At 44.2% G+C, this 14911-nt stretch overlaps 1 protein-coding gene across 1 annotated transcript in view; it reads right to left on the reverse strand.

Moving 5' to 3' along the window:
* si:dkey-215k6.1 (transmembrane protein 132C) overlaps positions 1 to 14911 on the reverse strand; it is a 465782-nt gene that overhangs the window by 306476 nt on the left and 144395 nt on the right. Inside the window, exon 2 of the mRNA XM_042320275.1 lies at positions 1 to 103. This exon is cut by the window's left edge and continues 792 nt beyond it. Coding sequence (XP_042176209.1) covers positions 1 to 103 — 103 coding nt within the window. The remainder of the gene's footprint in view (positions 104 to 14911) is intronic.

Consider the following 14911-nt stretch of genomic DNA (forward strand, 5'->3'; position numbering starts at 1 on the left):
AAGGAGGAGTCGGCGCCCTGCAGCTGGCAGGAGACAGGAAAATAGGTGGGCAGAGAGGAGGAGAACCTTGGCTGGGTGTCTCCACCACCTCGACACTCTGACTCTGCAACACACAGAGAGAGGAAACAATAATAATCAAACAATACCACCTCACATTCTGACAGGACAGGTTGGGGCCACTTATCCTTCCTCCTCCTGTGACCCCCCCCCCCCTCCCCTGCATGTGTGCGTGTGCAAGTGTGTATGTGCACGTGTTTGAGTGTGTGTGTTTTGGCAGTGTGTTTGTGCTTGAATGTGTGTGTGTGTGTGTGTGTGTGTGTGTGTGTGTGTGTGTGTGTGTGTGTGTGTGTGTGTGTGTGTGTGTGTGTGTGTGTGTGTGTGTGTGTGTGTGTGTGTGTGTGTGTGTGTGTCGGGGCAGGTGGAAGGGGACTCTGCTGGGGTAGCAGCTGATGTGTTTCTGTGAAGACTGGAGTGTAAGAGCATTTTTTTTTTATAAGTACAAAGTTGAAACTCCCCTCTCGTCAGCAGTGAGTTACACTGGCGAGGCATCCATCTGGTATGGGACAGGGGCGGTTGGGGCCGTTGTGGTTGAGGGGGGAGGTGAAGGGGTTAACCATGTCAACCCCCCTCGGCACATACAAGTCCCATTCCACCGCATTGAACTCTAGTTGTTACTGCTCTGAAAAACACACACACACGCGCATGCACGCGCATGCACACACACACGCATGCACACACACACACACGCATACAGTACACGCACACGTGCACACACACGCACACCGTACAAGTAGGAAGGTGACACAAACTCTAGATCACCTTTACTCCACACACAGAGACGCATACAAAACACTCCCTGACCCTCCACTTGGCAAATCTGACAATAACTCTATCCTCCTGATTCCTGTTTACAAGCACAAACGTGTGTATAAGTTACCATTGACTCAGTACTCTGTGTATAAGTTACCATTGACTCAGTACTCTGTGTATAAGTTACCATTGACTCAGTACCCTGTGTTACCATTGACTCAGTACTCTGTGTATAAGTTACCATTGACTCAGTACTCTGTGTTACCATTGACCCAGTACTCTGTGTATAAGTTACCATTGACTCAGTACTCTGTGTTACCATTGACCCAGTACTCTGTGTATAAGTTACCATTGACTCAGTACTCTGTGTATAAGTTACCATTGACTCAGTACTCTGTGTATAAGTTACCATTGACTCAGTACCCTGTGTATAAGTTACCATTGACCCAGTACTCTGTGTATAAGTTACCATTGACTCAGTACTCTGTGTATAAGTTACCATTGACTCAGTACTCTGTGTATAAGTTACCATTGACTCAGTACTCTGTGTATAAGTTACCATTGACTCAGTACCCTGTGTTACCATTGACTCAGTACTCTGTGTTACCATTGACTCAGTACTCTGTGTATAAGTTACCATTGACTCAGTACTCTGTGTATAAGTTACCATTGACTCAGTACTCTGTGTATAAGTTACCATTGACTCAGTACCCTGTGTTACCATTGACTCAGTACTCTGTGTATAAGTTACCATTGACTCAGTACCCTGTGTATAAGTTACCATTGACTCAGTACTCTGTATATAAGTTACCATTGACTCAGTACCCTGTGTTACCATTGACTCAGTACTCTGTGTATAAGTTACCATTGACTCAGTACCCTGTGTATAAGTTACCATTGACTCAGTACTCTGTGTATAAGTTACCATTGACTCAGTACTCTGTGTATAAGTTACCATTGACTCAGTACCCTGTGTTACCATTGACTCAGTACTCTGTGTATAAGTTACCATTGACTCAGTACCCTGTGTTACCATTGGCTCAGTATCCTGTGTTACCATTGACTCAGTACTCTGTGTATAAGTTACCATTGACTCAGTACTCTGTGTATAAGTTACCATTGACTCAGTACCCTGTGTATAAGTTACCATTGACTCAGTACCCTGTGTTACCATTGACTCAGTACCCTGTGTATAAGTTACCATTGACTCAGTACTCTGTGTATAAGTTACCATTGACTCAGTACTCTGTGTATAAGTTACCATTGACTCAGTACCCTGTGTTACCATTGACTCAGTACTCTGTGTATAAGTTACCATTGACTCAGTACTCTGTGTATAAGTTACCATTGACTCAGTACTCTGTGTATAAGTTACCATTGACTCAGTACTCTGTGTATAAGTTACCATTGACTCAGTACCCTGTGTATAAGTTACCATTGACTCAGTACCCTGTGTTACCATTGACTCAGTACCCTGTGTATAAGTTACCATTGACTCAGTACTCTGTGTATAAGTTACCATTGACTCAGTACTCTGTGTATAAGTTACCATTGACTCAGTACTCTGTGTATAAGTTACCATTGACTCAGTACTCTGTGTATAAGTTACCATTGACTCAGTACTCTGTGTATAAGTTACCATTGACTCAGTACTCTGTGTATAAGTTACCATTGACTCAGTACTCTGTGTATAAGTTACCATTGACTCAGTACTCTGTGTATAAGTTACCATTGACTCAGTACTCTGTGTATAAGTTATCATTGACCCAGTACTATGTGTATAAGTTACCATTGACTCAGTACCCTGTGTATAAGTTACCATTGACTCAGTACTCTGTGTATAAGTTACCATTGACTTTGTACCCTGTGTTACCATTGACTCAGTACCCTGTGTATAAGTTACCATTGACTCAGTACTCTGTGTATAAGTTACCATTGACTCAGTACCCTGTGTATAAGTTACCATTGGCTCAGTACTCTGTGTATAAGTTACCATTGACTCAGTACTCTGTGTATAAGTTACCATTGACTTTGTACCCTGTGTTACCATTGACTCAGTACCCTGTGTATAAGTTACCATTGACTCAGTACTCTGTGTATAAGTTACCATTGACTCAGTACCCTGTGTATAAGTTACCATTGGCTCAGTACTCTGTGTATAAGTTACCATTGACTCAGTACTCTGTGTATAAGTTACCATAAGTTAGCATTGTGTAGGTATTATTACCTGTTTTACTTTCCTATTATCTTTCTCTCTGTATTGTTAAAGGGGGCCATAAGCATTTCACTATTAGTCCACACCTGTTGTTTACAAAGCATGTGACAAATACGACTTGATTTTTTTTTATTTTTATACTTACACACACTTTTACTAGGCAAGTCAGTTAAAGAACAAATGGTTATTTACAATGACAGCCTGCCAGGGAACAGTAGGTTTGTTCAGGGGTAGAAAAACAGATTTTTACCTTGACAGTTTGGGGATTCCCACCACCCACCAACCACCAACCGATCCAGCAACCTTTCGATTACTGGCCCAACGCTGTAACCACTAGGCTACCTGCCACCCCACAAACACACAGACACACAAAGCTGTAGGTATCGCTCCTTCTCTGGAACACAGGCTACTACTTGGACACTTCAATTCACTCATTCGTACACATTATGCACAGAGAAGGTACACAGTGTATACATCCAAACACACAGAAACAAAACATGAGTAATACGTGACTCTAGACAGACGGTTTGCCCCAGCTTCATACGTCTGCACAAGTTGGTAAAGTCACTGCTGTATCCGCTGCCCTAGCTAATCCTGAGAAATAATCCCCACCCGCAATTTAAGCCCCGTCTAACCAAACTTGGGTATTTGTTGTGAGAGTTGTCTGTCTAAGAGGAGCCTCCCTGGAATAATTGATTTTTCCCCATTCGAAAAGAGAGAGAGAGAGAGAGAGAAGTCGACATCCTCCCCAGTGCCTTGTGCCATTGTCTATCTTACGAAGCTCCGGATATCCGCACCATCGAGAGCATCCTGACTGGTTGCATCACCGCCTGGTACGGCAATTGCTCGGCCTCTGACCGCAAGGCACTACAGAGGGTAGTGCGTAAGGCCCAGTACATCACTGGGGCAAAGCTGCCTGCCATCCATGACTTCGAAACCAGGTGGTGTCTGAGGAAGGCCCTAAAAATTGTCAAAGGTCCCGGCCACCCCAGTCGTAGACTGTTCTCTCTACTACCACATGGCAAGCTGTACCGGAGTGCCAAGTCTAGGACCAAAAAGGCTTCTCAACAGTTTTTACCCCCAAGCCATAAGACTCCTGAACAGGTAGCCAAATGGTTACCTGGACTATTTGCATTGTGTGCCCCCCAACCCTATTTTACGCTGCTGCTACTCTCTGTTTATCATATATGCATAGTCACAATAACTATACATTCATGTCTATACTACCTCAATTGGGTCGACCAACCAGTGCTGCCGCACATTGGCTAACCGGGCTATCTGCATTGTGTCCCACCACCCGGGCTATCTGCATTGTGTCCCACCACCCGCCGACAGGGCTATCTGTATTGTGTCCCACCACCCACCAACCGGGCTATCTGCATTGTGTTCCGCCACCCACCAACCGGGCTATCTGCATTGTGTCCCACCACCCACCAACCGGGCTATCTGCATTGTGTCCCACCACCCACCAACCGGGCTATCTGCATTGTGTCCCACCACCCACCAACCGGGCTATCTGCATTGTGTTCCGCCACCCACCAACCGGGCTATCTGCATTGTGTCCCACCACCCACCAACCGGGCTATCTGCATTGTGTCCCACCACCCACCAACCGGGCTATCTGCATTGTGTCCCACCACCCACCAACCGGGCTATCTGCATTGTGTCCCGCCACCCACCAACCCCTCTTTATGCTACTGCTACTCTCTGTTCATCATATTTGCATAGTCACTTTAACCATATCTACATGTACATACTACCTCAATCAGCCTGACTAACCGGTGTCTGTATGTACCCTCGCTACTGTATAAAGCCTCGCTACTGTATATAGCCTCGCTACTGTGTAAAGCCTTGCTACTGTATAAAGCCTCGCTACTGTATATAGCCTCGCTACTGTGTAAAGCCTTGCTACTGTATAAAGCCTCGCTACTGTATAAAGCCTCTCTACTGTATATAACCTCTCTACTGTATATAACCTCTCTACTGTATATAACCTCTCTACTGTATATAACCTCTCTACTGTATATAGCCTCTCTACTGTATATAGCCTCTCTACTGTATATAACCTCTCTACTGTATATAACCTCTCTACTGTATATAGCCTCGCTACTGTATAAAGCCTCTCTACTGTATAAAACCTCTCTACTGTATAAAGCCTCTCTACTGTATAAAACCTCTCTACTGTATAAAGCCTCTCTACTGTATAAAACCTCTCTACTGTATAAAGCCTCTCTACTGTATAAAGCCTCGCTACTGTATAAAGCCTCTCTACTGTATAAAGCCTCTCTACTGTATAAAGCCTCTCTATTGTATAAAGCCTCTCTACTGTATAAAGCCTCTCTACTGTATAAAGCCTCTCTACTGTATAAAGCCTCTCTATTGTATAAAGCCTCTCTACTGTATAAAGCCTCTCTACTGTATAAAGCCTCTCTACTGTATATAGCCTCTCTACTGTATATAGCCTCTCTACTGTATATAGCCTCTCTACTGTATAAAGCCTCTCTACTGTATATAGCCTCTCTATTGTATATAGCCTCTCTACTGTATAAAGCCTCTCTATTGTATAAAGCCTCTCTACTGTATAAAGCCTCTCTATTGTATATAGCCTCTCTACTGTATATAGCCTCTCTATTGTATATAGCCTCTCTACTGTATAAAGCCTCTCTACTGTATATAGCCTCTCTACTGTATATAGCCTCTCTACTGTATATAGCCTCTCTACTGTATAAAGCCTCTCTACTGTACGTAGCCTCTCTACTGTATATAGCCTCTCTATTGTATAAAGCCTCTCTACTGTATATAGCCTCTCTACTGTATAAAGCCTCTCTACTGTATATAGCCTCTCTACTGTATATAACCTCTCTACTGTATATAGCCTCTCTATTGTATAAAGCCTCTCTACTGTATATAGCCTCTCTACTGTATAACCTCTCTACTGTATATAGCCTCTCTACTGTATATAGCCTCTCTACTGTATATAACCTCTCTACTGTACGTAGCCTCTCTACTGTATATAGCCTCTCTACTGTATATAACCTCTCTACTGTATATAACCTCTCTACTGTATGAAGCCTCTACTGTATAAAGCCTCTCTATTGTATAAAGCCTCTCTACTGTATATAGCCTCTCTACTGTATAAAACCTCTACTGTATAAAGCCTCTCTACTGTATAAAGCCTCTACTGTATAAAGCCTCTACTGTATAAAGCCTCGCTACTGTATAAAGCCTCTCTACTGTATAAAGCCTCTCTACTGTATAAAGCCTCGCTACTGTATAAAACCTCTCTACTGTATAAAGCCTCTCTACTGTATAAAGCCTCTCTACTGTATAAAGCCTCTCTACTGTATAAAGCCTCTCTACTGTATATAGCCTCTCTACTGTATATAGCCTCTCTACTGTATATAGCCTCTCTACTGTATAAAGCCTCTCTACTGTATAAAGCCTCTCTACTGTATATAGCCTGTCTTTTTACTCTTGTTTTATTTCTTTACTTAGCTATTGTTCACTTAACACCTATTTTGCACTGTTGGTTAGAGCCTGTAAGGAAGCATTTCACTGTATGGTCTATACCTGTTGTATTCGGCACACGTGACAAGTAAACTTTGATTTGTTATCAGAGACTAAACAAGACGTTATGTATTGTATGTGTTGTATTGGTTTCCTGTTTGGACACCAGGAAGAGGAGCCGTTGCCTTGGCAGCCTAATAGTAAAATACTACACAGATGCACAGAAACACATGACATTTGCGTAATAGGCTAAACACACACAAGGGCAACCACAGTTTCCCATATCAATTCATTAGGACTGTAACATAGCGTACATTATACAAACCCCTTCCATACATTTACATGACATTCCAGTGAAAGAAAATTGAGCCCTAGAATCAATGACGCTTTGCATATTATCTGATTTCAGAATAACCCCGATAAACAAAATTGTGATGCAGTCTGTATGCTCACAAACACCTCATACAGAGGGGCCTAAATAGAAAGGGACTCCAGCTCTGTGTGTGTGTGTGTGTGTGTGTGTGTGTGTGTGTGTGTGTGTGTGTGTGTGTGTGTGTGTGTGTGTGTGTGTGTGTGTGTGTGTGTGTGTGTGTGTGTGTGTGTGTGTGTGTGTGTGCTTGTGCGAGCGACTGCCTTGAAAACAGGATGCAGGATTTGATTTATTTATGTTACTCAAGATATCCCAGAATTGTATCTGATCCTTACAAAGGCGGTTGGCCTGCGAGAGGGAGTGTGAAAATATAATGAGGATTCGGAACGCCGCTGGCTTTCCTAACGTGACTTTAAACGCATTCTAATCCCCTCAGAGATTCCCAATACTCCATCAGCATTTTCTAGGAAAATGGAAACAGAGACAAGGAACGGCCATGAGGGACAGGCTTCACAGGGCCCAGCGGGCGGCTGCCACCACACATACCTGATTGGAGAAGGTATGGCAAACTGACAGTCTAACACAGGGGGAAAACGAGAAGGGATATATATATATATAGAGAGGGAGAGACAGAGAGCGACAGAGACAGACAGAGACACAGAGAGAGAGACGCAGAGAGATAGAGACAGAGACACAGAGAGAGACAGAGACAGACAGAGACACAGAGAGAGAGAGACACAGAGAGAGACAGAGACACAGAGAGAGAGAGAGAGAGAGAGAGAGAGAGACAGAGACACAGAGAGAGAGACACAGAGAGAGACAGAGACACAGAGAGAGACAGAGACACAGAGAGAGAGAGAGACAGAGACAGAGAGAGAGAGAGAGAGAGAGAGAGAGAGAGACAGACAGAGACACAGAGAGAGAGACAGAGAGAGAGAGAGAGAGAGAGAGAGAGAGCGAGAGAGAGAGAAAGAGAGTGCAAAGTAATGTAAATAATTCCCGTTTTGTTGTCTCTTAGCTTTCATGTTATGTGGTTTCTCAGTCATGTTGTTACTGGCCTACAGTATTATTATTGTCATTAATAGTGTTGTTATTATTAATAGTAGGTGTTAATGGAAATCACATTTCTACTGCTACTAAAGAAACATCCCCTTTTCAGGACCCTGTCTTTCAAAGATAATTCGTAAAAATCAGAATAACTTCATAGATCTTCAATGTAAAGGGTTTCAACACTGTTTCCCATTCACCTGTGGAACGGTCGTTAAGACACTGACAGCTTACAGATGGTGGGCAATTAAGGTCACAGTTATGAAAACTTAGGACACTAAAGAGGTCTTTTTACTGACTCTGAAAAAACACCAAACGAAAGATGCCCAGGGTCCATGCTAATCTGCGTGAACATGCCTTAGGCATGCTGCAAGGAGGCATGAGGACTGTAGATGTGGCCAGGGCAATACATTTCAATGTCCGTACTGTGAGATGCCTAAGACGGTACAGGGAGACAGGACGGACAGCTGATCGTCCTCGCAATGACAGACCACGTGTAACAACACCTGCACAGGATCGGTACATCCGAACATCACACTTGCGGGACAGGTACAGGATGGCAACAACAACTGCCCGAGTTACACTAGGAACGCACAATCCCTCCATCAGTGCTCAGACTGTCTGCAAAAGGCTGAGAGAGGAGACCTGTTGGATCGGAGAGTGAGGGCTAGGGCCATTCCCCCCAGAAATGTCCGGGAGCTTGCAGGTGCCTTGGTGGAAGAGTGGGGTAACATCTCACAGCAAGTACTGGCAAATCTGGTGCAGTCCATGAGGAGATGCACTGCAGTACTTAATGCAGCTGGTGGCCACACCAGATACTGACTGTTACTTTTCTGAGTTTATGTCTCAGTTGTTGAATCTTGTTATGTTCATACATATATTTACACATGTTAAGTTTGCTGAACGCAGTTGATAGTGACGTTTATTTGTACAGAAATACTTGTACAGAAATCCACCCTTTGGTGATCTGTGACATGGGAGAAACTTCCAGAAGGACAACCATCTCTGCAGCACTACACCAATCAGGCCTTTATGATAGAGTGGCCAGACGGAAGCCACTCCTCAGTAAAAGGCACATAATAGCCCGCTTGGAGTTTGCCAAAAGGCACCTAAAGACTCTCAGACCATGAGGTACAAGATTCTCTCTTCATGATTGAACTCTTTGACCTGAATGCCAAGTGTCACGTCTGGAGGAAACCTGGCACCATCCCTACGATGAAGCATGGTGGTGGCAGCATCATTCTGTGGGGATGTTTCTCAACAGCAGAGAGTTGGAGACTAGTCAGGATCAAGGGAAAGATGACTGAAGTAAAGTACAGCGAGATACTTAATGAAAACCTGCTCCAGAGCACTCAGGACCTCAGGCTGGGGTGAAGGTTCACCTTCCAACAGGACAACAAGCACACAGCCAAGGCAACGCAGGAGTGGCTTCGGGACAAGTCTCTGAATGTCTTTGAGTGGCCCAGCCAGAGTCCCGACTTGAACCTGATCGAACATCTCTTGAGACCTGAAAATAGCCGCACAGCAACGCTCCCCGTCCAACCTGACAGAGCTTGAGAGGATCTGCAGAGAAGAATGGGAAAAACTCCCCATATACAAGTGTGCCAAGCTTGTAGCGTCATACCCAAGAAGACTTGAGGGTGTAATCACTGCCAAAGGTGCTCCAACAAAGTACAGAGTCAACAAAGTACAGAGTAAAGGGTCTGAATACTTATGTTTTAAAAAAAATCAATTTTAGAATAAGACTGTAACGTAACAAAATGTTGAAAAATGGAAGGGGTCTGTAGACTTTTCGAATGCACCACATTTATACTTTGACAAAGTAATTTAACTTGCCATGTCAATAAAGTCTACTGAATTGAATTGAGAGAGAGAAGTGAACCTCCCACTGCTCTACACGGGGTTTGTGTGTATAACGACAAACCATTCTGTTAAGAGCACACATACAGCTTTGGCGTGGGGGGGGGCAGCAGGGGGGAAAATCACAGATAAATAAATGCGTGCCTCCTTCGCCGCCCCTGAGGAGCAACCATATTGAGGTTATGTACAATAAAATACACAGCAGTGGCAGTGAATGGTGAAAGAAGTGGGACGGGGGCATCAATCGATGCCAGAACAGGGTGTTTTATTGTGTATTCAGGGCTGCGAAATGTCAGATAACTCTGGAAGGACTCGCCCGCAACCTGATTTGTTTCGTCTCCTTCTTTCCCCCAAGTCTGTCCCCACATTCTACCTCCTTGTGTCCTGTCCCTTTGTCTTCACTCTTGGTTAGAAGGAGACAGGAGTAAAAGCCATTGAGCCCTTTACTTTTGACTTTCCCTGACTCCATTATTTTGTTAGAGAGAGATTTGTGATTTGTTACCGTGTATTGCTTAGCAAAGCATGGGTTATGTCTAAACGTATTCGAGAGACATTCAGGTTCTAACTTTTTTACATTTACTGTATTTAAACATGACAACATTTTCATCAGAGATGCGGCAAATGTATATAAATCATCCCTTTGGTGATCTGTGGCTTGGTCACGGAACAAATATTACCTACTCTGATTGCTCCAATAGCGTCTGTCGTTTTTGTCTCTGTTCCTATGGTAACCTGGGTCCCTGACAGTCCCCGAGGTGCTTAGCATATGTCCTGCTCCAAAAAAGAGAGAAGCTTAGTGGCTGACCTTCGGCCAAGTTCAGCTCTGCACTGCCACACCGCATATCCAACCCTCAGGAGGACTTAAGAGGCATTTCCTGTTGTCCTGCATCACACTTCCTACATCTGGCCAATAGCACAGAAGCCACCTGATCTCCCTCTCAACCTAACCCTTCAACTCTGGCATTTAATCTTTCACCAATCTTTATTTTATTTTTTTAAGTCTCCTTCTTTTCCTCCAATACAACCCAAAACAAAACTGACACAATTTAAACTCAATATCAACTATTACAACCCACCCACCTTCTTCCCGGTGCAGGGTGAAGTTTCCCCTAGACGCTGATCTTGGATCAGTTTAGGATTTTCCCCACTAATTGATAAGGTTAGGTTTGGGGGAGGGCAATCTGACCTTATTTCTGCACCTAGGGAAAATGTCATCCTGGAAGACTAGCATGTCAGGTTTAACGAATGTAGTCCTCCCTCCCGGTGAGGGATGGGACCCATTTCTACACCACAGTGACCTTTGACCCTAAAGGTAATGGAGGGAGTGCCTGTCTTTTCATGGTCATTTGTCATGCAGACCCCGCCTTCTCCACCCCACCACTGTTACCCCTCTCTGACAGTTGGTTCCAAAATCATCTCCTTTCTCCTGAAGTGTGCACTCGTTCACTACTTCCCTTAAATCTAAAACCGATAGATTGGAGGACGCATGGGCTAGTGGAAGTTTTTAACATATTTGCCTGACTCTATCATTTTCTTAGAGAAATTTGTGATTTGTTACCATAAATTGATTAGCAGGGCATGTGTTATGTGTCTAAACTGTATTCAAGTGCTAACTTCTTCCATTTATTGAGCTACTTTGTATTAAATATGATAATATTTTCATCAGAGATGCGGCAAATGTACAGAAATCCACCCTTTGGTGATCTGTGGCTTGGTCATGTAACAAATATTACCTCTTCCGATTGCTCTGATAGCTTCTGTAGTTTTTGTCTCTGTTCCTATGGTAACCTGGGTCCCTGAGGTGCTTAGCATATGTCCTGCTCCAAAAAAAGAGAAGCTTAGCAGCTGACCTTCAGCCAAGTTCAGCCCTGCACTGCCACACTGCATATAAAACCCTCAGGTGGGCCGGTACTTAGAGGCATTTCCGGTTGTCCTTGCATTACACTTCCTACATCTGGCCAATAGCACAGAAGCCACCTGATCTCCCTCTCAACCTAACCCTTCAACTCTGGCATTTAATCTTTCACCAATCTTTATTTATTTATTTTTTAAGTCTCCTTCTCTTCCTCCAATACAACCCAAAACCAAACGGACACAATTTAAACTCAATATCAACTATCACAAACCCCCCGTCCTCTTCCTTCCCGGTGCAGGGTGAAGTTTCCCCTAGATGCTGATCTTGGGTCAGTTTAGCATTTTCCCCACTAATGGATAAGCTATTTGTATGTATTATGGATCCCCATTAGCTGCTGCCAAAGCAACAGCTACTCTTCCTGGGGTCCGGCAACATAACACAGTTCTATACAGTTTAAGATATTACATGACATGTCATTTCATAACACCTTACCCAACATATTCCTTGTGTACCCTCAGACCACCACACCATCACCACATATTTACAATATAACATCCATGTGCACCGGTATAGAGTTGAGTATCTTATCATGTGTATGTGTGTCTGCGCCTGTGTGTGTGTCTCTTCATAGTCCATAAGGTGTATTTTTACCTGTTTTTAAAATCTGATTCTACTGCATCAGTTACCTGATGTGGAGTTTCATGTAGTCATGGCTCTATGTAGTACTGTACATTTCCCATAGTCTGTTCTGGACTTGGGGATTGTGAAGAGACCTCCGGTGGCATGTCTTGTGGGGTACGCATGGGTGTCTGGGTTGTGTGCTAGTAGTTTAAATAGACACCTCGGTGCATTCAGCATGTCAACACTTCTAAAGTAATGATGAAGTCAATCTCTTCTCCACTTCCAGCCATGAGAGATTTACATGCATATTATTAATGTTAGCTCTCCGTGTACATTTAAGGTCCAGCCGTGCTGCCCTGTTCTGCGCCAATTGTAATTTCCCAAGTCCCGCTTTATGGCACCTGACCACATGACTGAACAGTAGTCCAGGTGCAACAAAACAAAGGCCTGTAGGACCTGCCTTGTTGATAGTGTTGTTAAGAAGGTATAAACTAGGGCCTGTAGGACCTGCCTTGTTGATAGTGTTGTTAAAAAGGTATAAACTAGGGCCTGTAGGACCTGCCTTGTTGATAGTGTTGTTAAAAAGGTATAAACTAGGGCCTGTAGGACCTGCCTTGTTGATAGTGTTGTTAAAAGGTATAAACTAGGGCCTGTAGGACCTGCCTTGTTGATAGTGTTGTTAAAAAGGTATAAACTAGGGCCTGTAGGACCTGCCTTGTTGATAGTGTTGTTAAAAAGGTATAAACTAGGGCCTGTAGGACCTGCCTTGTTGATAGTGTTGTTAAAAAGGTATAAACTAGGGCCTGTAGGACCTGCCTTGTTGATAGTGTTGTTAAAAAGGTAGGCAGCGCTTTATTATGGACAGACTTCTCCCCATCTTAGCTACTGTTGTATCAACATATTTTGACCATGACAGTTTACAATCCAGGGTTACTCCAAGCAGTTTAGTCTCTCCTCAACTTGCTCAATTTCAACATTATTTATTACAAGACTTAGTTGAGGTTTAGGGTTTAGTGAATGACTCGTCCCAAATATAATTATTTTAGTTTTTGAAATATTTAGGACTAACTGATTTCTTGCTACACAATCTGAAACTGACTGCAGCTCTTTGTTAATTAAGTGTTGTAGTGATTTCAGTAGATGTAGTAGCTGATGTGTATAGTGTTGAGTTATCCACATATATATCCACACTGGCTTGACTCAAGGCCAGTGGCATGTCATTAGTTTAAATCCTAAATCCAAGATGGCGTAGCAGTCAGGCATCTTTTGTCTTCGTCTTGTCATGTCCCGTGTATATATCTTTTTATATATTTTTTCTTTGCATTTATTTTTTATATATTTCTTCTACTTCAACATACTTCAACCCGCCTCACCCAATGTGGTATGGGTCTGCTATTTTCTTTACTTTAGAACTGGAACCCCCAACAGAACACCCACTGCTAGCAGTCATTAGCTAACGTTAAGCCCGGACAACTCGTGCCAGTCTTCACAGCGCGATTCAACCCAGAGCTTATCGGACCTCTTTTCCTCCATATGCCCGGATTCCTACCGCAAGTTCTGTACCTCTTCACCTGGATCATCGCAGCTAGTTAGCTGCTATCCGATTGGCTTCTCCTGGCTAACGTCCCTGTTCCGAAGCAAGCACCAATTAGCCTGGAGCTAGACTATGCTAGGCCCATCTCCCGGCTAGCTGAAGAGGTCCACCAGCAACTCATTGGGCTACAATACCTATTTTGGCAATTGGCCTGGACCCCTTTAATGGCCGATACGGAGCCCCGCTGTTCCATCATGACAGGACTACCGATATAATCCGCCCAAGGGTTTTTTTCAACAGACTCCTCCGCTGCGACGTCCCCTGAATGCCCATCTGCTAGCCTGCTAGCCGCGGCCCGCTAGCTGTCTAGAGCATACAGGACTGTTAGCTGAAGAAGTCCATCAGCCAATATTTTGGGCTACTATACCCATTTTGCCAATTGGCCTGGACCTTTTTACTACACGGATCCCTGCTGACCCATCACGACTGGTCTGCCGACGTAACCGCACAAGGGGGCTACAACAAACGTCTTCTGTCGCAACGTCCCTCTAAGGCCCATCTGCTAGCCTGCTAGCCACGGCCCGCTAGCATTCTGAATCGCCGTGTCTCCTGCCCAGCTACTCTCTGGACCCTATGATCACTCGGCTACGCATGCCTCTCCCTAATGTCAAAATAGCCTCCAACACTCTACTCAGCAAATTGGATGCAGTCTATCACAGTGCCATCCATTTTGTCACCAAAGCCCCAGATACTACCCACCACTGTGACCTGCATGCTCTCGTTGGCTGGCCCTCGCTTCATACTCATCGCCAAACCCACTGGCTCCTGGTCATCTATAAGTCTTTGCTAGGTAAAGCCCCGCCTTATCTCAGCTCACTGGTCACCATAGCAACACCCACCCATAGCAGGCGCTCCAGCAGGTATATCTCTCTGGTCATCCCCAAAGTCAATTCCTCTTTGGCCGCCTGTCCTTCCAATTCTCTGCTGCCAATGACTGGAACGAATTACACAAATCACTGAAGCTGGAGACTCACAACTCCCTCACTAACTTTAAGCACCAGCTGTCAGAGCAGCTCACATATCACTGCACCT

This window comes from Oncorhynchus tshawytscha, linkage group LG04 (genome assembly GCF_018296145.1).
Source record: "Oncorhynchus tshawytscha isolate Ot180627B linkage group LG04, Otsh_v2.0, whole genome shotgun sequence".
Taxonomy (NCBI): domain Eukaryota; kingdom Metazoa; phylum Chordata; class Actinopteri; order Salmoniformes; family Salmonidae; genus Oncorhynchus; species Oncorhynchus tshawytscha.